This window comes from Natator depressus, chromosome 3 (assembly GCF_965152275.1).
Source record: "Natator depressus isolate rNatDep1 chromosome 3, rNatDep2.hap1, whole genome shotgun sequence".
In the NCBI taxonomy this organism is placed as follows: Eukaryota; Metazoa; Chordata; order Testudines; family Cheloniidae; genus Natator; species Natator depressus.
Window position 1 is genome coordinate 39,146,659 of NC_134236.1, and position 25,874 is coordinate 39,172,532.

General features: G+C 39.8%; 1 protein-coding gene across 1 annotated transcript in view; it reads right to left on the reverse strand.

The window, feature by feature from the left end:
* SNTG2 (syntrophin gamma 2) overlaps positions 1-25,874 on the reverse strand; it is a 452,341-nt gene that overhangs the window by 211,582 nt on the left and 214,885 nt on the right. The window contains exons 2-4 of the mRNA XM_074947749.1: positions 25,407-25,544; positions 2,493-2,549; positions 2,333-2,390 (exon numbers count right to left, since the gene is read on the reverse strand). Coding sequence (XP_074803850.1) covers positions 2,333-2,390; positions 2,493-2,549; positions 25,407-25,544 — 253 coding nt within the window. The remainder of the gene's footprint in view (positions 1-2,332; positions 2,391-2,492; positions 2,550-25,406; positions 25,545-25,874) is intronic.

A 25,874-nucleotide genomic window follows, 5' to 3' on the forward strand; every position in this document is an offset into this window, starting at 1 on the left:
GTGACATTTAAATCAATCACAAGTTGTCCTTAAATCTGTATATATTTATCAATGAAATAAAAAAATATGCAAAATGTATTTTATAGCTTGTGGATATTTTTGGTTACGCTGTGCTTCACATTGCTGGGCTGATTAGCTGCCATAGTGCAAGGGCTTTTCAGTAGTACAGAAATCACTGTATGATATCACTCTTTCTCAAATTAATTTACTTGCTTCAAGTAGTAGCTCATCTAAATACTCTTCTCAGAGCTATATTTCCAGCTAGGCTGTCAATTTCATTATTATTAACACCTGGGATACACAAATTCTTATTCACATTGAGCACATCTGAATGTTCATTCAGAAGACTTACTTGAGATCAGTCTGCCTTTCTCTATCGTTCTTTCGCCTCGCAGCTCCCTGCATGATAACTGGTAGAACTGGCAGGTCAGATTTCTGATTAAAATATATATATTTTTTTTCTAGTTTGTACCCTAAAGAATACTACTAGGGATGGCCCTTTTTTGTATCTCCTACAAACAGAAAAGATATCTCAGAGAAAGGAAATTACCCTTTCTCCAGGTCACCAATGACAGTTGTGTCTGGATAGGTTCTGTCAGCCTCATTAGTATTAAATCCTTGATTAAATATAATCCTGGTAACTGAAAGTATTGACACACTGGGAGAGGTGATTTGTTTTTAATCTTATGTGCACAACCTTTCTATCATGTAGAGATTTTATATCTCCCAAAGATAATATGGTGTGTAGGACACCTGGATTTCCAGTTTCTCATGTTCTTTGTATGCAATTTTTACTTGTATACTGAAGCTGGACATGATTTTTAGGAAGGAAAATGTAGCTATTAGAGGTACCCCTGCACATTTGTATCCATCAATATACTGTAAGAAAGAACCCTAATTGGATCAGCAACTCATATCCTGTAATAATCATTAATGTCATTTTCTGTGGTGTTGACATACAATAATTCAAAATGGATGGAGTTCACAGCCAAAATAACTATTTTGTACACTTATCCATATGCTTGTGGGACTGACTGAAGAGTCTAATCTTCAGCCCCAAGCTGCAGTAGGCAGTGCATATGTATGGCTCCTCCCACACTTTGTTTACTAGGTAAGTGGTTCTACACTGTTTGCTGGCCAATTGGCCATTACCCTGCCATTTCCTTGGCCCACCCATGGTGTATCCCCTCATCAGTCCCAAACAGGTAACTACAGCAGCTCTGCTCCACATTAGGCAGAGGCATGTATTCCCACTGTGTGAACATAGTGTAGCACTAACCCCTGTTCAATGCTACTCCCTGCCTTCCTCGGACATACAGTTGCAGGATTTCTTTCAACATACGTCTTTTAGGGACAGATTTTCAGTCTTGAGTTCAATAGGTACCCCCCAAAAAACATGCATGCACCGAGTGCTCCCACAAAGCCCAGCGTTTGTGCATGAAAGTTATAAAAATTACCTACATTGTTACAAATTTGTGTGTCTGATTATTTAATTTAAACATACAAATGCAATTTTTGAGTGAAACTGTTGTATCCATGATGGCCCTAAATGACTTTCTTTTATTGAAAACTTCAATTTAGGATGATTGCTCTAATCATAAAATAATGGTATTCTCCTTATTCCTAGTTGCCTACTTTTTAGTATATTATTGTTTATTTTCTTGCCATGCTTGTACTGTGCATTTTTAAGAGTGAAGTCCACCTTAGTGCCCTCTATGCTGGGATAAATTCCATCCTTAGTATAGGGCTTAATTGGTACATAAGGTCTTGTTTAGGTTATTTGGACTGGGTGATTGTCAGTGTAATGCTTTAATTGTGTGGTTTATTATACTGATTCATATATTTATTCAGCATTGTTGACAGCTGCCTATTTGCATCTAGGCAGGTTTAGTCATAGCATATGGTGATGATTTACATTTCTGGAAAAAGATTCTAGTTGGCTTATATTTGTTTATCCCATGTTATTAAAATTAAGCGATGCAGAAATTTTCTCATGTCAAATATTTTCCCCCACAAAGGAATGTTAAAGGCAGTGTTTATAATCAGGATGTGCTACTGTCAAAAAATTTTCTAAAGTGAGCATTTATCAGATAAAATTTTAACTACCATTCCCCAAGAACTTTGTAAGACTACAGATTTTTTGAAATCAGAATCAGAGACAACTGTCCATAAACAGCCATTCAACGTTTGCTGAAAGACCAACATACCGTAATGCTGATGTAATGATCCATAAATATACTTAATTCGGAGTTACAGTGAACTTCATTTTCAAAAAAGACTATCATATGCATAACACCAGAAACCTATTTAAGTATAGAGATATATATTTTACCTGCTTGGTCTTTAAATATTTTGGATATGACGACGGGCACTTTGTGCTCAGCACCACCCTGTAAAAGATGTGTATAAATAATGAAATCGCATCTGAGACCACCATGCACTAAACATACTGAAGTTTAAAAAGAAAAATGAAATCAAAACATTATCCATACCTTTATACTTAAGCCCAAGCCACCAACTGGTTGTCTATGAAGTGTAACAGTTCTGTGCTTTAAAAAAGGGTAGAAAAAATAAATTTAGGTGAAAATACAATGCCTGGACATGCATTTAAAATGTATGCTACTTAAACAGTTTTATTTATCTATTATATTAATTTTGAAAATTTTCCCTTATATCAGAGGATGATGTTCACTCCATCCAGAGGGCTGATGCAAGACTATGAACATGACATAAGTCCACTTAATAACTCAACATAGAGCTTCATTTATAGAGAGAGCTTTGAACAGATCTTTGTGCTGGTGTGAATTTCACTTATAAATTTTATGATGAAGGTGGAAGCAGACCCAGAGAAGGGGGCCCAGGGTGAGTTTAATTATAAGACAGGAACAAAGAAGATTAGAGCTGTGTGAGCTCTGGAATTTTGGTTGAAGCACAAAGAGACATATGAATCTTTAGCACATCTGGCATGTAAATCTCTCTCAACGCTGGCTAGAACAGTGCCAGGCAAACACCTGTTCTTGTTTACAATATCACCTGACAGTGAGAAGCAGGCAGCATTATCTCCTGCCAATGTAAACAAACTTCAAGAGGACCAGTCGACCAGTCAGAGAACACTTCAACCTCCCTGAGATTTTTTAGCTTCGCCTATCATTTAGGAAGCGGTAATGTTGGCTACTAGTGAAAATAGCAGCAGCAGAGGAGAACAGACAGATTTAACTGCTAAAGTCTGTGACACAGTCAATCTGGTCGATTCATATCACCTGCAGTTTTGTGACAGAATACACTGCAGTTTATTCTGAGGCTCTGTTTAACTTTGCCTCAGGCTTGTTTCGCTCCAGAATGGTGGAACATTTTATTTAGAATTGTGTTTTCATATATGAACACTTAACTGGGATTAAGAATAGGCCAAGAAAGTTTGTGATGTTTTAAATTTTGTACTGTTATATTTAGCCACCAGAGTTTATAAACAGAGCTAAACATTTTCTCCAAATTTATACTCTAAGATTCTCCTAGTGAGAGGCCCAGGTTGTGTTGCTGCAGCCATTCAGCTAGGATTATGACTTTTTTAATGCTAGAGAATATTGGGATTTACAAGAGGAAAAGCTAGATAATTATTGTTATTAAAGATTTATATTGTAGTAGTGTCTAGAGACTTCAACGTACTTGGCCATATGGCAAATAACAGTCCCTTCCCTCCAGTCAGGCAGGAAATAAGGCATAAATTTTTAATAGTAGAGTAATTAACCACTGGAACAATTTACAAGGGTCACAGTGGTTTCTCCATCACTAACAATTTTTAAATCAAAACTATATTTCCCAATTTTTAAATCAAAACTATATTTCCCAAAAATATTTCCTCAAGTATATAGTTTAGCAAAACATGTTTTGTTTTGCTAAACTATATACTTGAGGAAATATTTTTGGGAAGTTCTATGGCCTGTGCTATACGGGGGTCAGACTAGATGATGACAATGGTCCCGCCTGACCTTAGAATCTATTAATCAGTGAGTTTGTAATCTAAACATGAGAAAAACAAAGGGGCGATGGGGAGAGAACCACAGTCCAACTGTGCATAAATCCAAGGTAGAGATGGCAGGTTCCATCCATACCAGAGTTTACTTCTAATATTGTTGGAGTTACAAAAGGTCCTAGATACTGCCTCTCTAATACTAGGCCTACTCACTAGAGCTCGTAGTGCATAGGATGTGTGTGTATATGTCTGAATATTGTCTATGTGTTTCTTCTTTGGTTTCTTCTGTTGCTTTGCACCAATAAATTACCCTACACTTAAGGAATTGACAAATTTATACCCTCCAAACTTGAATTTCACATGTGCAAACAGCTGCAGAGACAGAAATAGGCACTCTTCTCCGTTGTGAAGAAACTGGCAAAGGAAATGTTTTCTTCTCATAAAAGATGAATAAATCCAAGGTTGTTTAATTTTTCTGGAGTCCTTTGGGAGTTTATGCCTTTTAATGTAAATTAACCTGCCTCAAAGAAAAATAAAATAAAAGAGTCCTCCACTGATACCTTGGCATTTTATGCATTGTGACAATAATTCCCAGAGATTAGATTATTTCCACAGATTTTATAGTCAGTTCCCTGTTCTTTTGACGTTCTGCACAAGTATGTCCTTGTTCTGCTCCATTTAATCCCTTAACACTTATCCCTAGGCAATCTCATCTACTGTCTTGGCTTCAGCTAGTAAAATAACTTTCAAGGCAATCTTTCTGCTTTGACCTTTTCCCCTTCTGTGCAGCTCCGCATCTCTGTCTGTCTGACATCTTCCTAGATATCTAAACTCAGCATGATTAAAACTAAATTTATCCATTTCCCACTTTCTGCCACTTGCATCAACTCTTCCTTTGCCATCTGTCAGAACTCCATTCTCTCTCCTGGGGTAGCACTTGAAAGCCAGTGCTGGGAGAAGCATACCCCACTCTGTCACAGAGGCAATGTATGTCTGAATCAAATTATTGACTCTATCTTGTTCAATGTGTGGAAATGTAGGACTCTGATTGCACTAGCCTGAATCATGCCCAAAGACAACCCACTATATTGCATTCCAAACAGCCATCCTGTCCAGGACAGACTTTGGACATCTCACTGAAGAACTAACACTAATGGCCATCAAAACTTCAATCAGGGTCCAACTGCTTTGATTCTCTCTCAACTGCTGGTCCACTGCCATGAAACAATGAGTCTTCTGCACAGATGCCTTGCAGGGAGGTAGCAGTAAGCATAAGTGGTGGGTCTGCAGCATCTTAGTCTGGGTTTATGGGACAGAGATGTGGCCCTATTTAAAAGCATGGTCCTGCTCTGTGCAGAAAGGCCAGCTATCATCACACATAAGAAGGATTTGCAGGGGAAGTCTGCCTAGCCTGAAATGCTGACAAACCATGGACTTACAGAAGGAATGAGATAAGACTAGGGGAGAGTGTGTCTTTGGACTTTTTTGTTTTGTTCAAAGATCTATAGCTCTTGAAAAAAGAAAAGGAGTACTTGTGGCACCTTAGAGACTAACAAATTTATTTGAGTATAAGCTTTCGTGAGCTAATGCATCTGATGAAGTGAGCTGTAGCTCATGAAAGCTTATGCTCAAATAAATTTGTTAGTCTCTAAGGTGCCACAAGTACTCCTTTTCTTTTTGCGAATACAGACTAACAGGCTGCTACTCTGAAACCTATAGCTTTTGAGTATTTTTAAAGTACAGTAACTGTGGTTGAGAAATTCCTCTGCTAAATCTGTGTTCCTTGCTTCCCTGTCATGTTGTCACAGAAGGAATTAATCTAGAAGCCCCAAAGTGCCCACATCTCATGTGGTGTACATATAAGGGGATAGGGTGTGCTCAGAAAATCTCAGACACTGATATTGGGGTCTAGGATGGCTGGATGGTGGCATCCCATGTCCCAAGAAGTCTGACCCTGGAAGTGTGCTCTAGGGTTACAGTGCTGGAAACTGTGACTAGACTATACCTGGACCCAGTTAGTTTGGAAGCACAAGGGACCCAGTAGGCAGTTCCACTTACAACAGATTGGTGACAATCTAGATGGATACTGGACCAGGTTGTAACAGTCCCTCTAACAAAGTGTAAGTATTATGTCCCTCTTCAGCCTACTGGATGAACTGTTTCGAGCCATTCCCACTTGTGTGATCCACTTGTGTACTCTCTCCTCCGAGTCTCAAAGTAAAAAATGAGCCCTAAGCTATTTTATTTAGGGAAAAAAACACATAAGTGAGTCTTTGCTGTGTTCCTGTTCTAGACTGTAATCATTAAGCTTCAGAGACCTTGTGACAAAATCAAAGGTGATTCTGCATGTAGAGAGAATCTATGCTGGTGTAATTACAACTGTTTTCTGGCTTCCTCAATATGTATGTGACATGGAATTAGATTCATACACTTAATTAAACTCCTTTAGATTCACACTATTGCCAACATGTACTTTACCTTACATCACCTTTAAATTTGGCCCACTGAGTCTGAGTGTAAGGGAATCTAAATTGGTAAAAACACACATGCTGGAGGATAACAGGAAGTAACAGGAAGGGGTAACATAGCATAAATTAAAACAGGCCACACCATTTGGTAAGGGAATCTAACTCTACACATCACCTCTTAAGTTAGCTTGTTGTCTTTTTATCTGCTTGCAAAGTTTTGTGCGGAAACCAATGGCACCATATAAATAATAAATGTCTTCATCTCAGAACAGTACCTTGGGAAATCGGATTAGAGGATGGAATTAGTACTAAACTTCAATAATCTTGTATTCCTTCTACTTATGGTACACCAAGTTTCAAGTCCTTCCTAAAACTGGAACCTTTTACTAATTATTTTCCAATAGACTTGAAATTCTCTTCTGTAATACCAGCTTCTATGAAATCTCACCTAGATGAGAAAGAATTTACAAAATTGTCACCCCATCTTATCTAGCCTTCCCTGCAAAGGCTCTAGAAATGGTGGTGATGACTCAGATGCCGAAACAATTAAGTGAGAATGAAATATTTGATAAATTCGAGTCAAGATTTTAGCTTTTACACAGCATTGAGGCTTTCCTTCTGAGGATTTCTAGTATGGTTTATAGAACTGTAGGGTCAAATATCCATGCTTTAAATGATTAGGTTTATCTGTAGCTCTTGATACAGATCAAGTAGTAGGTCATTCTCGAAAGATAGGATAACGTTAAGTTAGCTTGACAGAAAAGTTTACCTCTGGAAAGGTCTTTTATATCTTCATATCTACCAATATGAAGTGATATAAAAGAAGCTTAACTGACAGAGTCAGCAGCCAATAAAATTACTACATTTTTAGCATTACCCACTTTCTCTCTACCAGCATTCAAGATATATACTTTCTCTTTCCTAGGAAAACTTTTCTATATTCCTACCTATTTCCATCATTGCCCCATCACGATAGTGTCAGCAGTCCACAGCATTGAAGAAAAACCTTTTAGTTACTAAGTACATTCTATGCGAAGCTTAATAATGAACAACACACATTAATGAACAAACAGACATTGCCTATTTTCTATGTAAGACAGTCCACACTGAGGGATGTAAGATGGGGAAAAGATTTGTGTGTGTGCCACACTTAAATTGTATTATTAGTCCACCAGTATGGATTCATTATTTCCAAACAGCACTGTAAAATGATCTACAAGATAACTATTTTCTCCTCAGAAACCATCTCTACTGCAACTCCTAAAAAGAAATAAGCCAATTGGCTTGGAGGAAGGGTGTACAGAATATATTTTATAGATATAGACATATGTATGAACACATCTCTTTCCCCCTCATATATTTGTCTCCTTAAATTGTAAGCTCACAAGACAGGGACGTGTCTTCATATATGATTTGGGGAAGAATTATGCTGAGAGATGCAGTTAATCGTAGTATTATTGTGATGAATATTTCCTTAGTCAGATATTACTGGATGGCAGTTAATGAGTATTTTATTATCTTGTGTGTCATAGAAAGCAACCAGAAAGCAAGAAAGAGCCAGCAGAAATCCAGAGAAACTGTCTTGAGTATGTTTCAGAGTAGCAGCCGTGTTAGTTTGTATTCGCAAAAAGAAAAGGAGTACTAGTGGCACCTTAGAGACTAACCAATTTATTTGAGCATAAGCTTTCGTGAGCTACAGCTCACTTCATCGGATGCGTGGGAACATAGACATTGCTCCTTGGGGCAGAGGACTGGCTCGAAAGACCGGCTTGGAGACTGAGAGCAAAGAAACTGCCTCCAGTTGATTATTCCTCCTGTGTTCAGGGAAACAGGACTTTGTGTGCATTCTTTGTAAATAACCAGGATTGCACCAAAGAAATATCTGACTCATTTAATCAATGTTCCTCCTAACAGAAACAGTGCACAAGGCCCCCAGTATTGACTAATAACTTGGGCCAAGGAGCAACAATGTAGTGCTGGTTTCTTATTCCCAGCTGCTTCTACAGATGCACAAGCTCTTCATGAGAAAGAACAGCCTGGAGACCTGTAAAAAGAAGCTGGAAATAAAAAGGAAACCGCTTACCTCGATCTACTACAGACTATATAGGAACAGGAAGAGAGGAAACAAGAGCCAACCTTAAGGACTGGAGATACCAATGAGACTGGCGCTGTCAGTCACCATCTGAAGAAATATTAAAGGGAGAAGCGAGGGGAGTAAATAAAACAGTAAGAAAATGTTTGAAGGGAAGGAGGAGGAGAAGTGGACCAAGCAGCAGTGGAACGTTATGCCAGAGGAAAACAGCACTATATATATGAGAGGAGGAAATAACCTAAAGAACATAATAAGTTAGTTTGATTAACCTTTTTTTTTAAAAGGACAAAACACTTATATAGTGATAAATACTGGCCAAATGATACATTTTGTGTCCATGATTGCTGTAGTTACTACAGAGAGATTATGAGATCGAGACTGAGTTGGGAGCTGAACCATGAGACAACCTCTCTAGGTATATGTGGTCCTCCCTATGACCAAATTTAACTATTTAGCTTACATATTTACATACGTATGTAGCTACAGGCTGTGATAATTGCTCACTCCATAGAATATAAATAGCAGCACTCTAAGATGTACCACATTTTCAAGATCGTTCTACATTTCAGCTGAATTGGGCTGCCTATTCTACCAAGTCCTTGGCAACGTTCCATTGATGGGGCAGAGAGACTCCAAAGTCAAATTCTCTGTGGCTGAGGGGAAAATACACAGGTGGGAAGCCATATGTTCTGTTCTTTATATTTATAAGAGAAAACACAGCAATGGCCAAAATGTTAAATGCCTTTTTTGTTTCAGTTTTCACCAGACAAATAACATAGTGAACATCAGCATAAATGGGGAAGGATCTGAGGCTAAAATAGGGAAAGAAAAAGTTAAGAGTTACTTAGACAAGTTAGATGTCTTCAAGTTGGCAGATCCTGATAGAATGCATCATAGACTACTTAAGGAACTGGCTGAAGAGATCTCTGGGCCATCATTAGCAATTGTCCTTGAGAACTCATGGAGGACAGGGGACAGGAAAAGGACAAATATAGTATCTTGCTATAAAAAGGGGAATAAGGACAACCCATGGAATTATAGACCAGTCAGCTTAATTTTGGTACCCTGAAAGATAAAGGAGCAAATGATCAATAATTAATTTGCAAGCACCTAGAGGTGATAAGTAACAGTAAATATGGATTTGTCAAAAACAAATCATGTCAAACCAACCTAATATCCTTCTTTGACAGGGTAACTAACTTTATAGATGGAGGGAAGAAGTAGATATTATATATCTCAACTTTAGAAAGGCTTTTGATACTGTCTCACGTGACCCTCTCATAAGCAAACTTGGGAAATATAGCCTAGATGAAACTACTATAAGGTGGGTGCATAACTGGTTGGAAAACTGTACTCAGAGAGTAATTATCAATTGTTCACAGTCAAGCTGGGAGGGCATATTGCGTGGGGTCCTTCAGGGATCTGTTCTAGGTCTGGTTCTAGTTAATATCTTCATAAATGATTTGGATAATGGCATAGAGAGTATGGAGTTTGTGGACAATACCAGGCTGGGAGGGGTTGCAAGAACTTCTGAGAACAAGATTAGCATTCAATATGATCTTGACAAACTGGAGAAATGTTCTGAAATAAATAAGGTGACATTCAATAAAGACAAGTGCAAAGTACTGCACTGAGGAAGGAATAATCAATTTCACAAATGCAAAATGGGAAATGATTGTCTTGAAATGAGTACTGCAGAAAAGACGCTGCAGTTATAGTGGATTACAAACTAAATATAACAATGGGATACAGTTGGGAAAAAAGTGAACATAGTTCTGGGATGTATTAGCAAGTTGTAAGCAAAATACGAGAAGTAATTCTTCCACTCTCCTCAACTAGAGGCCTCAACTAGAGTGCTGTGTCCAGTTCTGGGCACCACATTTTGGGAAAGATGTGGACAAATTAGAGAAAGTCTAAAGAAGAGCAACAAAAATTATTAAAGTTCTAGATAACATGACCTACAAGGAAAGATTGATTAAAAATGGGTTTGTTTAATCTGGAGAAGAGAAGATTAAGGAGAGACATAATAGTTTTCAAGTAAGTAAAAGTTGTAATAAAGACGAGAGTGATAAATTGTGCTTCTGATCCACAGAGGACAGGACAAGAAGTAATGAGGTTAAATTGCACCAAGGGAGATTTAGGTTAGACATTAGGAAAAACTTACTAACTGTAAGGGTAGTTAAGCACTGGAACAAATTACCTAGGCAGGTTGTGGAATTTCTGTCATTAGAGGTTTTTAAGAATCAGTTAGACAGGGATGGTCTAGATAAGACTTAGTCCTGGCTCAGTACAGGGGACTGGATTAGATGATCTATTGAAGTACTTTCCAGTCCTTCATTTCTAAGATTTCTATGTACCCGTCAGAGCCGTTATTACTGAGCAAGAGCTCATAATATCCTACCTTAAGATGACAATGAAGTATTACTCCTCCATTTTATAGTTACATTAGATGAGAGATTGCACAAGATCAGGCAAAGCTGGGAATTGAATCAAGTCTCTAATATTCAAGTCTTATTCACTCAACCACATAGATCAGAATTAACTTGCCAGATCTATGGATTTGCTTATCTTGTCTATAAGCACTGCTCTAACCATTAGACAATACTCTTCCCCCACATCCAAGAACAGAACCCAGGAATACTGATCTTCAGCACTGGGCTAGTATCAAGCAAACTGTTTTGTAATCCACTGGAAAAAAAAAAAGATCAAGTACTTCAAGTAGCTGGTCCGTTTTGTTGATCAAGTGTTAGAGGTCTGTTCTGGGCATCTAAAGTTTCAGGGTTTGTACTGTGCTAATGATCCTTATTGCTACACATGAATAAAAAATGTTTTTTTCCAGCTCTCTTTTAAAAACTGGTTCACACAGTGAGAAATCAACCTAAAACATGTTTTACAGTTAAAAACTATAATGATCTGTTAATCATGGCATGACACACACAAAAGCCACAGGTGTACCCCATTTGCAACATTTGTATAGAAGAACACAAGAATGGTCAGATCAAAGGTCCATCCAGTCCAGTATCCTGTCTTCCGACAGTGGCCAATGCCAGGCGCCCCAGAGGGTATGAACAGAACAGGTAATCATCAAGTGACCCATTCCCTGTCTCCCATTCCCAGCTTCTGGCTTGTAAATGTTTGGTTGCTTGTGTTACACATTGGCATGTAAAAAGGTGATGAAACATGATACAGACCGCAGTCCATTGGCATTCTCTATATGCTGCAACCATAACTGGACTGATCTTTCTGTTGTATGCATATGTTCTTCCTGTAACCTTTAAAGAATTGTGCATCAAGCCTTGCAACAGAATCTAAATTATATCATTGCAATTTACCAGTCTTGACAGACTTCCACAGTTCTGTGTAGAACAGAAGATCCGTTTCAGTTTTATTAAGGATTTATGTGCCCCTGAATGGTTTACTGCCTAGCTCCTTTAATGGCGTGCTGCTTCCCAATTATCTGGTAGATAATTGTGCTTGTTCTCCGCTAGACTATTGACTATACCTGATGTGCAAAATTCTTCCTTTGGAGCTCAGTAGTGTCCATGTTATCTTCCTCCTCTATAAAAAAAAAAAAAAAGGAGGACTTGTGGCATCTTAGAGACTAACAAAGTTATTTGAGCATAAGCTTTCATGAGCTACAGCTCACTCTATGGCATCCATTAGTCTTTTCCTATAAGCTACTGAAAGCTTTCCTATTTTGAACAACAAACTAAAGCCTAATCAGTCTGTTGTATTTCTTATTTATTCCATGGTCCAAACTTTACTTTTGTAAAATGATCTTAAAGTGCCAGCAATACGGTGGTATTATGTGAAAAGGGTTTCCTACAGTATTATTTGATTGCTATTTCCTCAATATCTGGGTCAACTTTTCCAGGGCAGGGAAAACAAATATTTTCCCCTTACAAACACTGATGTCTAAGTTTCAGAAGGCAGAATCTTCCTTTAATCATCTGTTTTATATTTTCATATCCATGAAGGAATCTTTATTTACTTGTTCTTTTGAAATTCTTTGGAAAAGAAACACTTCACTGGAGACATCAGAAGAGTCTTGGAATAGGCAAAGAGGTATCTGGGTATTTGTCTGGATCCTTACTTGGGCTACTAGGCCATTCATTCTTGTCCCTCCTGTGTGTATGTACCCTCTAGAGCATTAGTCAGGTACACTTGTCCCTCCCCTTATTGACAGCTGAGTGAGACACACCACACCTTCTGGTGGCTGTTGCTGGTTTTTTTAATCACCAGGGAAGTCAACTGATGAGTGAGACTAAGCCCCGCCTGCCTGTCTTGCCATTTGTCTCACAGCTACAGCACCTCACTTACACCGGGTAATGTTAGGACAAGCCTCCCTCCTGAAACTGGGCAGCTAGCTGATCTCTTAGCCAGGAAGTGCATGTCCCCATCATGCTACCACCTTCCTAACCTTACTGCAGCTAGCCTTTCAGGGAGTGAACCCTCTTACAACTTCCAAGCCAAAAGCCTGTGTTTGATATCTCTTTGCCAGCCTTGTTCCTGACTCCCAAGGTAAGTCAGAAACTGTTTTGCTGTGTGGGAGAGGCTGATTAGGGGTGAAAAGAAACTGGAAAGATTACTTGTTTTGAAATGGATGGCAGGCAGAGACAGCGAGAATTGTGAGTAAGGGAGAAGTAAGAAGAGATAGATTTGCTGGGGGAAAGATATATACGAGATGTGATGAGAAGGAGTGGGGAGGAGCAAGCAGTTTCTGGACAAGAAATTAGGGCTGAAGACAAGTGGATGGAGGGAGAGAAGAGAATGCATGGGGAAAAAAAGAAAGGCCAAGCCATGCATTGAGGGGATGAGACATGTAGATAGGGAGGAAAATGTGAAGTGAAGGAATAGAAAGACATAGTAAATTAAGTTAAACAACTGACTAATCACACCTAAATAGTGTGTGGTACATAATAAGACGTGTCTATACACACGTCCCTTATACTTGAAAGAGCAATTGGGAATTTAGGAAAGACATTTACCTGCTCCTAGTGCAATTCATGTCCTTCTCTGGATACTACTAACCATTCAGCCAGCAATGATTTATCCCTGGCTGATAATGGTACTTCTGAAGAACAATTGTGGGCATTTTCAATATACCAGATTTCACCTCTATTTTCAAAATGTTTTCCTAGGAATCTACATGCTCACAAAGGCTTTAATTCTTCCCCCTCTTCTCCACAACCCTCCACCATGACACATACACACACACATACTCCCCAAAACAATAAATTATTATTTTGTGGGCTGGTCAAAATATTCTAGATTTGCCAGTCTAGTCTGAGTCAGAAACAGAAATTCTTTAGAAAAAGGCATTAAATTTCAGTCAAATATAAATGGGCTCAACAGATCTTCATCTTCAGTATAATGCTAGGGCCCGTGGAAGCAACGCAAAACCACTTCATCTGATAGCTGTGGAAAATGAGCAAAGCCTAACAAGGCTACTGCATTCTGAGTACATGTGGCTTAAGAAATGAGTCCAAGAACTATGTCTGGCTTCCCTGAATGTGGGAACAATGAATAGGAAGGTAAGAGAAGTAGCTGAGATACTGAGGAGAGTACACATACCTATATACATGAGACAAAATGGAAGGAATCAAAATCCATGAACATTGGGGAGGATTAAAAGATGATGTATCATGGTTTAGTAGTAAACAAAAATGGAGTAGGAATAATTGTAGCAGAAACTTTACAAAATAAAGTAGTGGACATCCAAAGGAAGAGTATCTGGCTGACAAAAGGTTGGAGTAGTACTTAGCAGAGACCAACTATTTAATGTTATATATGGATATGTGCTGCAAGCTGGTTGTACAACAGATGAGGAGGAATTCCAGATACCTCTGGACCAAGTGAAATGTGAAGTACTACAATCTGAATGCCTGATTTTCAGAATGGATCTCAATGGACATGACAACTGTCAAGGAAGCTGAGGCTTTGAATCCAGAAATGAAGCTGGTGCGGATATCAGATTTAGGCAGAGCAAATGGCTTGTTTGTTGCCAAGACATATTTGTAGAGAGAGAGGAGCACTTAATTACATACAAGAGTGGTGCTAGTAGGTCCCAGATGCACTACTTCCTGACAAGAAGAAGAAATTTAAAAAACATGAGAGACTGTAAAGTGACTCCAGAAGAGCAGATTGCGGAGCAACAGAGATTGCCTGTAATGGAATTTTTCAGAGTAGCAGCCGTGTTAGTCTGTATGCACAAAAAGAAAAGGAGTACTTGTGGCACCTTAGAGACTAACAAATTTATTAAAGCATAAGCTTTCGTGAACTACAGCTCACTTCATCGGATGCATTCAGTGGAAAATACAGTGGGGAGATTTATATACACAGAGAACATGAAACAATGGGTGTTATCATACACACTGTAAGGAGAGTGATCACTTAAGATGAGCTAATACTAGCAGGAGAGCCGGTGGGGGGGGGCAGAAAACCTTTTCTAGTGATAATCAAGGTAGGCCATTTCCAGCAGTTGACAAGAACGTCTGAGGAACGGGGGGGGGGGGGGGGCGAATAAACATGGGGAAATAGTTTTACTTTGTGTAATGACCCATCCACTCCGAGTCTCTATTCAAGCCTAAGTTAATTGTATCCAGTTTGCAAAATAATTCCAATTCAGCAGTCTCTCCTTGGAGTCTGTTTTTGAAGTCTTTTTGTTGAAGAATTGTCACTTTTAGGTCTCTAATCGAGTGACCAGAGAGATTGAAGTGTTCTCCGACTGGTTTTTGAATGTTATAATTCTTGACATCTGATTTGTGTCCATTTATTCTTTTACATAGAGACTGTCCAGTTTGACCAATGTACATGGCAGAGGGGCATTGCTGGCACATGATGGCTGAATTGGAATTAATTTGCAAACTGGATACAATTAACTTAGGCTTGAATAGAGACTGGGAGTGGATGGGTCATTACACAAAGTAAAACTATTTCCCCATGTTTATTCGCCCCCCCCCCCTCAGACGTTCTTGTCAACTGCTGGAAATGGCCTACCTTGATTATCACTACAAAAGGTTTTCTGCCTCCCCCCCCACTCTCCTGCTGGTATTAGCTCATCTTAAGTGATCACTCTCCTTACAGTGTGTATGATAACACCCATTGTTTCATGTTCTCTGTGTATATAAATCTCCCCACTGTATTTTCCACTGAATGCATCTGATGAAGTGAGCTGTAGCTCACGAAAGCTTATGCTCAAATAAATTTGTTAGTCTCTAAGGTGTCACAAGTACTCCTTTTCTTTTTGTAATGGACTTCTGGATGAAAAGCCTTGAGATGGGACATTATATGGGGTGGGCTCTGAGTTACTAAGAATACTACAGAGAATTATTTCCTAGGTATCTGCCTGGTGGGTCTTGCCCACATACTTGGGGTTTAACTGATCACCATATTTGGGGTCAGGAAGGAATTTCCCCCCAGTCAGATTGGCAGAGGCTCTTGCGGTTTTTCTCCTTCCTCTGCAGCATGGGTCACTTGCAGGTTTAAACTAATGTAAATAGTGAATTCTCTGTAACTTGAAGTTTTTAAACCAGGATTTGGGGATTTCAGTAACTCAGTCAGAGGTTAGGGGTCTATTTCAGGAGAGGGTGGGTGAGATTCTGTGGTCTGCAATGTGCAGGAGGTCAGACTATATGGTCACGATGGTCCCTTCTGACCTTACAGACTGTGTGTCTATAAGGCTAATGGGGGACAAAAGATGAGTTGTAGAACAATGGATAAAAAGGTAGAGCTTCACGGACAGTGAAATTAGTATCGGATTTAAGGATGAGGTTCTACAGAGGTTGGACAATGACTAAACCAACCATGATGACACCAGTGAGGCGTGGGGGGAAATATCCAAACACGTTACAGAAATTACAAAAACTGTCTGTGGCCAAACAGAAGGAGGGAAATTTCATGGCAAGGAGACGTGGTGGTGGTTCAGCCATGTGCAGGAGGCAGTAAAGAAGTAAAAGTTTAAGCAATAGCAGAAAGTAAGAATGGCGGAAAATTATAAGGAATACAAGCTGCCAAAGAAAAAGATGAAAACAGCTGTTGCAGAAGCACATAAAGCCTTATATCCCAGACTATTTATGAAGGAGGGGGATAAAGGAATATACAGATTAGTCAAGACCAGGCAAAAAAGCACTGAGGACTTGGGAGCTACAATTTGTGTCAAAGATAAAATGGAACAGTACAGGTGGAAAATGGCAAAATCATTAGGAGATGGCACTGGTTTTAGGAGAAATTGCTCAATTAAGACAATCTGAGGAAACTGTTGAGGGAAGTATGCTCAAGCAATAACCTCACAAGACCTATTATTATGGTGGATACTCAGCCTGAGCTAAAGACAATAAAACGTGGGAAGGCAGTGGGACCAGACAGGGTACAATTGAGGCATTTAACATTATGCTATGTGGGAGTGGTGGTGATGATGAATTTCTTTCACTTACTCCTCCAAATTGGAAAAATGCCTGAGGAGTAGAGGAAGAGCACCTTTGTTTCTATCTTCAAGCATAAAGGAGATGCGTCAGTATGTAATGACCAACCCATCAAGTTTATGAGTCACACAATGAACTTGTTGGAAAGAATTATCAAATTATCACTAAAACTTGAGCACCAAGTAAGTGACAACCAATCTGGGTTTATGCCAGGAAGGTCAACACTGGATACTGTGTGTGCAGCCCAAATATTGCAGGATAAGTACAGGGAGAAATACAAGCAATTGCATTTAGGGTTTCTGAACAGAGGGAAGGCTTAGGCCAAAGTTCCTAGAGAATTGATACAGTTGTGCCTGTAGTTGCACAATCTTCTGGAGACATATGTTCAGACTATAATTGACACGTACGAGGGTAGCACAACAATAGTGAGAAGCAGCTTCAGCTACAGTAAGCCATTCACTGTGAGGGTAGGTTTGCATCAAGGCCAATCCTAAATCCATTTCTGTTTGTGCTTGTAATGAACACCTTGACATAGGATATTGGGGAGAGGATCCATGGAGCATGTTTTTCGCCAATGACATTATATTGTGCTGAAAAGATAAAGGCAAACTGGAAAGAGATTTAGAACAATGGAAGGAAGATAACACTGGAAGACAATGGTTTGTAGATCAGCCAAGAAAAGATGGAATATGTGTGATGTTTCACTGAGAAGACGATGAAAGCCAGTAACACTAGATGGTATAGAGTTTATGTCTGTGCAACAATTTAAATACTTTGGTTCAGTGCTGAGCCATGATGGGACTGTCAAAAGTTGCAGATTTTAGAAGTTGCATGAAGAGCACTTAACCTAAATGCAGGGAGTTGATGGGAATTTTCTGTGACAAGAATATGCCAAATAAAAAAGTATTTAAGATCATGATTAGACCAGCCATGAAGTATGGGTTGGAATGCTGTCCAATGAGGAAGAAAGAACACCTACTGCACACTGCCAAAATGAGAATGCTCAGGTGGACATTGGGTAAGACAAGAGCTAACAGGCTACGCAACGATATGCTATAAGACATGATGCAGATGCCCTTGTCCTGAAAATGTTGAGGAAGTATTGACCGATAGGGTACGTCATATAAGACTATGAGACAAAATATGTTGATCAGATAGTCAAGATACGGTAATCATGGGACTAAGACCATGAGAAAACCCCCCAAAAAGGTGGTTCAGGACTCCAGAGGACATGAAGAAGGTTGGTCTCATCTTGGAAGACAAATTTGACAGGAACACTTGTCGACAAAGAACAAGAGCTGTCAACCCCCAATTAACAGCACAAGGCAAAGATGAAGTAGCCATAGATAAATGGTCAAATTGTATTTATTTCTATATTGTCCCCAGGTCTGCTAAGTGCCTTACAGATATATAATAGCCACATTACCTGTAATAAGACCCTATAATCTAAATGTTGAGGGAACTGTTCCTTTACCTATAAAGCCCACCCTGTGAACTCCCATGAGGCTCATTCTTCTACTTCATATTGTACTACACCCAGGTGAAGCCATTGCAGGAGTTAGTAAGACAACATGGGCTGAAATGCCATCAATATGCAGACGACATATTCTATATCTCCTCTACATCAAACACAAATAGCACCATCTCCCAGCTTTCTCAATGCCTAACTGCAGCACCTAGATGAACATCAGGTGGAGGGTTGTAAGAGAGGGAAGCACTTTGAAAAACCTGCTTTCAATAGTGGGCTATGCCATAGAAAGGGCATCTGCCCTTTGATTGTGAATAAGTTCACAGCCTGGGATCCTTTGGACTATTGGATACCCACTTTCCATCTGCAACTGGCCAGAACACTATGCTTATTGGACACAGACATGAGCACAGTGATCCACACATTCATGAGCTCCATGTTGACTGCTAAGTTGCAACTCATCATGCCCAAGAAAGAAGCCACTCACTGTGAAAATTGCCCAGTAATACAAATCACAACAGCCCACCTGCTCAGCAACACAAGTGCTGTGAACAAATCAAACAGTGAGACCCATTGGATACATTCCAGTTCAAGGTCTCTTTCCTTTCATTCAGAACACTCCACGGGCCTAGCCTAACTATGAGAGAGTGTCTTTCCATGTCTGATCTCTCAAAAAGATATGTTTAATGATTCAGTTCAGTAGCATTTGCATGGACTTTGTAAGGGACCATTCTTCCATCCATAAGTCTTTGTTGTGTTGCCCATGCACACAGTATCATTGCATGTTATGACCTAGATGGGTTTGTGGCATTTAAGATTCTATTCTCCCTATATATTTTAGCAAATCAACAAATTCTAATGAGAAAAGCAGATTAAAACTGTAGTATCCCACAGTTGAGAGAGCATTAACAATGTTTGCAGGGCAAATATAGTTTCCTTAGGCTCTTTCTTCCCTTAGAACCTCATAGAAGCTGTAGAAAAAAATGACATTTAAAAGAATAAACAATTAAGTACAATGTGTGATGGAATTTTGTTTCTTTTTCCTGGAGCATAAATTATCAGTATAATAGGAACTGAAAAACACAGATAACTTGAAATCAGGCAGAAAAAGCAAGGTGAAATTCTGGCAATTCTTATAGGCAACTGTAATCGTCTGTATATGTTGCTAGCAAGTGATAAACTCAGAAAAATAGATGTTTAAATTTCAACATGTTGGTAAGGAAGTATATATTATTGTGCCTGTAGCATGCATATACATACACAATTGAAAAAATAGTAAAAAATTGGAACCTTAAAGATGCTGTCATAACAGACCTAATCAACCACAATCTTACTGTTGTCACCTTTGTCCTTCCTCCTCTTCCACCTTACCCTCGATATAGTATAGTTTTTACTCATAATGAAGCTATATTTTTTCTACATAGGTACTCACGTGGACCTTCACCACAATGTCTCTCCAGTACTGAAAAACAGAAATAAACTTTTTTTTTCCTACCCACTCAGCATGTGGTTGGGGGTGGGGAGGAGAATCTTGATTACAGTTTATTTGTTTGTACTTGTTCAAGATTGTGTGCAGGTGAGTGAGTGAAAAAGTTATGAAGTGAAAAAGTGTGTTGATCAGCAAAACATCAGCAAAATGGAGGGATGGTGGAATGGGCAATGAAATACAATACAAACAGGATATTGACAACTCTGTTCATTTATTTACTAAAGGTACCCATCATATCACGCTAGGCCCCCGAAAATATACAAATGTTAAAATATTTAAAATATAAGGTCAAATTAACATAATATTAGCAGAAATGACATGAAAAAGAATTTCACCCATCAAAGAAAGGCTCAGATTCAACTGCAACTAATTCCTCATAGAAAACGCATGTAAACACATAGATGTTGCAATGTGTCCAGAAGCTTTAAAACAACAATGGCTCTGTTAGACCAAGTAGAAAGTGAGTTGAGGGACATCCACTGAAAATTCCTTGCATGGAATCACCTCATATTTCAATCTTGTCATTGTCAGCTGAACTTCCCAGTTTATCGCAGCTGCCTGGAAGCAGTATGAAGACATATGTGTTCTCTAAGATATGCAGAGTTCAAACCACGAAGAGATTTACAAGGATCTGGATCCTGACAGAGGATGTGGAAAAAGCTAATGTATTCAATGCTTTTTTTGCCTCTGTCTTCACGAACAAGGTCAGCTCCCAGACTACTGCACTGGGCAGCACAGCATGGGGAGAAGGTGACCAGCCCTCTGTGGAGAAAGAAGAGGTTCGGGACTATTTAGAAAAGCTGGACGTGCACAAGTCCATGGGGCCAGATGCGTTGCATCCAAGAGTGCTAAAGGAGTTGGTGGATGTGATTGCAGAGCCATTGGCCATTATCTTTGAAATCTCATGGCAATCGGGGGAGGTCCCGGATGACTGGAAAAAGACTAATGTAGTGCCCATCTTTAAAAAAGGGAAGGAGGATGATCCTGGGAACTACATGCCAGTCAGCCTCACCTCAGTCTCTGGAAAAATCATGGAGCAGGTCCTCAAGGAATCCATTCTGAAGCACTTAGAGGAGAGGAAAGTGATCAGGAACAGTCAGCATGGATTCACCAAGGGCAAGTCATGCCTGACTAATCTAATTGCCTTTTATGACGAGATAACTGGCTCTGTGGATGAAGGGAAAGCGGTGGACATGTTGTTCCTTGACTTTAGCAAAGCTTTTGACACGGTCTCCCACAGTATTCTTGCCAGCAAGTTAAAGAAGTATGGGCTGGATGAATGGACTATAAGGTGGATAGAAAGCTGGCTAGATTGTCGGGCTCAACGGGTAGTGATCAATGGCTCCATGTCTAGTTGGCAGCCGGTATCAAGTGGAGTGCCCCAAGGGTCGGTCCTGGGGCCGGTTTTGTTCAATATCTTCATAAATGATCTGGAGGATGGTGTGGATTGCACCCTCAGCAAGTTTGCAGATGACACTAAACTGGGAGGAGAGGTAAATACGCTGGAGGGTAGGGATAGGATACAGAGGGACCTAGACAAATTGGAGGATTGGGCCAACAGAAATCTGATGAGGTTCAACAAGGACAAGTGCAGAGTCCTGCACTTAGGACGGAAGAACCCCATGCACCGCTACAGACTAGGGACCGAATGTCTCAGCAGCTGTTCTGCAGAAAAGGACCTAGGGGTTACAGTGAACGAGAAGCTGGATATGAGTCAACAGTGGTGCCCTTGTTGCCAAGAAGGCCAATGGCATTTTGGGATGTATAAGTAGGGGCATTGCCAGCGGATCGAGGGACGTGATCGTTCCCCTCTATTCGACACTGGTGAGGCCTCATCTGGAGTGCTGTGTCCAGTTTTGGGCACCACACTACAAGAAGGATGTGGAAAAATTGGAAAGAGTCCAGCGGAGGGCAACAAAAATGATTATGGGACTTGAACACATGACTTATGAGGAGAGGCTGAGGGAACTGGGGATGTTTAGTCTACGGAAGAGAAGAATGAGGGGGGATTTAATAGCTGCTTTCAACTACCTGAAAGGGGGTTCCAAAGAAGATGGCTCTAGACTGTTCTCAGTGGTACCAGATGACAGAACGAGGAGTAATGGTCTCAAGTTGTAGTGGGGGAGATTTAGGTTGGATATTAGGAAAAACTTTTTCACTAGGAGGGTGGTGAAACACTGGAATGTGTTACCTAGGGAGGTGGTGGAATCTCCTTCCTTAGAAGTTTTTAAGGTCAAGCTTGACTAAGCCCTGGCTGGGATGATTTAATTGGGGATCGGTCCTGCTTTGAGCAGGGGGTTGGACTAGATGACCTCCTGAGGTCCCTTCCAACCGTGATATTCTAGGATTCTAAGGTAAAATCAGATTGCCCCTAAATTGCCCTCACCTTTCTCCCTAACAGTATCACCACAACATAACTGCTGCCAAGATAGGAGAGGCCTTTTCCTTTCTCATGCACACAAAGTTCCTTTCACACCTACAGGTTTACCTATGATTTAACTAGGGCAATCTATGGGAATTTCAACTTCTTCAGCATAAAGTTGCCCACTTTACATCTGTGCTCCACCTTTTCTAGTGACCTTCTGTCCACTTCCAGATCAGTGTCAAAGTCCTGGTTCTTATCTTTAAGTCCCAAATATTATCAAAGCCTGTCTCTCTCTGTGTGTACCCTACAATGGCAGCTCTGAAGAAAGATGGTACTGAAGCTGAAGGTCCTCTGGATGAAATTATGGGGTCTGCAGGCAGAGAAACCTGAGTGGAGGACCCTCTGAATGTGGTATTAAATTCCACCAGAAATCCAGATGAGCCCAAATCTAAAGACTTTTAGACAGTGATGCAAGACCCAACTTTTTGCACAGGTTTTATCCCAGTAATCAATCTTGATAATGACTGACCATATTTCCTTCTAGAAGGTAATCATGATTGGCTAGTTTCAGTCAAGAAATAGCCTGAAATGAGGAATTTGAATAGAACTTAATTTAATTTAATACACTTTGTATTAAAGTAGAAGTAGGGCTTCCTAATTTATGTACAAGATACTATTGATACTGGCACATTAAAAATGCTTAGGTAGACAAGATACCATGCATTTGCAACTAGATGTCATATTTTATTGTGACCACAAATTGCATATAACTAATTAGTGCTTGGTGCCTTACCAATAGGTACTGTGGCATTTTGCAGTTAGAACCAAAGCATTTCATGCCACTTGGTGAAATGAAAAGTGATCATTTTGACAGAGGCATGTCTCAACAAACCAATTGCAATGTGACGTGCTTTTCACTTCACTGAGTGGTATCCTATATGTCACCTTGCACATTTTTATAAACAAGTCACATTCACATACAATATTCTGGAACAATTACAAAAGAGAAAACATTTCTAACTACTATTAGCAATTTGTATTGGATTATTCTTGGACAGCATTACATAAATATTACCTGTCCAAAACTTTGTTACGGGCGGAGTTAAAAAAACCTCAGGTGAGTCTGATAGATGTTAACACGCTCTTCAATAAGCATAACTGTAAGGATAAATTCATCACAAACCCCAACCTAAGATAAAAGTGTTATGTGAACCTGCCCAGGAGTTTTAGGATGGATGGAGGGGCTTTTGCTGAGCGCTGTTTTGAGTAAAATGTGTGTGTGAAGGGAAAGAGAGGGAGAACAGAACAGAAACAGAGAATGGGGTGGGAGCAAAAAAGGCAAGAAAGCCATGCAGCAGCCATGCAGTGAGCTTGGTGTACAGCTCTGGAAAAAGGCTAGAGTTTTGGGGGTCTGGTATTGGCTAAAGATGCCTGGCACTGTAAGCTAAGAAACTATTATTTTGTTTCTGGTTCCTCCTCAGTTTGGAGAAGCAGGAACTTGTACATTCCTTGTGAATAAATAAGACTGCATGAATGAAAATACCAGGCTCCATTGTCAATTTATACCCCAACTGGAACATTCTGAGTGCCCTGAACTTCAACTAGCCATTCAAGTGGAAAAGGGACAAGAATGTGTGTGTGTGTGTGTGTGTGTTGTTGTTGGAGTATAATCTATTTCCTGCTTTAGAGACTCTACAAGGAATCATAACCTCACATAATGTCCCCAAGTGCAGGATTTTATGTTTAGCTGAAAAGATGTATAATACCAGAGGTAGACTGAGGCCTGGTCTACAAAACAAAATTAGGTTGGTTTAACTACTTAGGTCAGGGATGTGAAAAATCAACACTGTTGCCTGAGCTAAGTCCCCATGTAGACAGTGCTACCACCTCTCGGGGAGGTGAATAATGCCAATGGGAGATCCCCTCCAATTAGCATAGCTAGTGTCTACACTGAAGCAACGCCACTGTACCATTTTAAAAGACAAGCCCTGAGAGTTCTCTATTGACTAAGTCTCTGAGGAGGGTGTCATGCATGATTTATTCCAGGAACCTCAATACAGTACAAGAAACTTCTTGTGCTCATTAAATGTGGTACACCTACATTTGTTTCCAGAGGAACACAACATAACTACCCTTCCTTGCAAATCTACCACTTTGGGAACTTGTCCACATTCCACTGCTAACTTACCTTGCTAACTTCTTCCTTATACAGCACATGTGCATAGCTGTCCCATTATGCATAAAGAAAATGTTACCTGGTGATACAGAAGAGGACTTCTGCATGGCCAGAGTGCATGACAGAGCTAAAAGTTCTAAGAGCGTTAGCACTCAGACTGCATTTGGAAAAGAAAGTGTAGCATATGTGCAAGCACACATTTTTAGATTCCAGGTGTGCCTGGAAGAGTTTAACGTGAAGGAGGTGACTTTCAAATGCTGTCCCAACCTGTCCTGCTCTTGAACAAATAAAGGAGTGATTCTAGGGAAATGAGTGATGTAGTCTACTCTCTTTTCAAAGTGCTCTCAGTGGGAACAGAACACATTATTCAATTAATTACCTAACTAACCATCTTTCTGGTGGCAAAATGCTGCATTCCCAGTATTTATATGCCAGTCCCTATTCTCCTTGCAATGTTACACTTGGGGCATGTCTACCCTTACCTCTGGAGCGATCGATCCAGCATGGGTTGATTTATCGCGTCTACTGAAGACACAATAAATTGACTGCTGAGTGCTCTCCCATCGACTCTGGTACTCCACCGGAGCGAGAAGTGCAAGCGGAGTTGATGGGGGAGCATCAGCAGTTGACCTACTGTAGTGAAGACACCGCGGTAAGTAGATCTAAGTATGTCGAATTCAGCTACATTATTCACGTAGCTGAAGTTGTGTAACTTAGATCGATTCTCCCCCTCCCCCCAAATGTAGATCAAGCCTTACTAGAGTAGTGGAGTTGGAAAGGAACCTATGGTGGAATAAAATATTTTTTACACACGCAGACACACACAAATATTGTTTCATTCTGTACATATGTCTTATTTGATAGAATAACCCACATTCTGATAACCTCAAATTTTGATTATTTGGGAACATACACACATATATAGTTGGAAGCACATAGATATAGAAGTACTTACATTTGTATTGTGATCACTTCCACTAACGCAGATGACATCTTGTTTTTGAATTGTTAGGACCTCTTTTGTAAGCTTCAGTTGGATGTCATAGGCATTTTCAGACCCTTCATCATATAATAATGCAATACCTGTTTTAGTCTGTGAAAACGAAGTACAAAAATACAAATAAAACAGTTTAAGTACAGGAGCAATTTATGTTGATAAATAATAAAAGGTCTTTTCATTTCAATAGCTTTTGCACAAAAATATATATTGATTAAAACAATAAGTGGAAAATCAGCTTGCTTCCTGCGGTTTTAAATTGATTCAAATGCTTACTCAAGGGCCTGATCTTCATTCACACAAAGGACTATTTACACTTATCTGGCAGCATAAATGAGCCTTAAAGTGGGTGTAAGTGTAATTCATTCCCATTTTAAGATCTCTTTCCACTGCCAGGAGGAGAAGTGGGTTCAGTGAAGCGTTCTG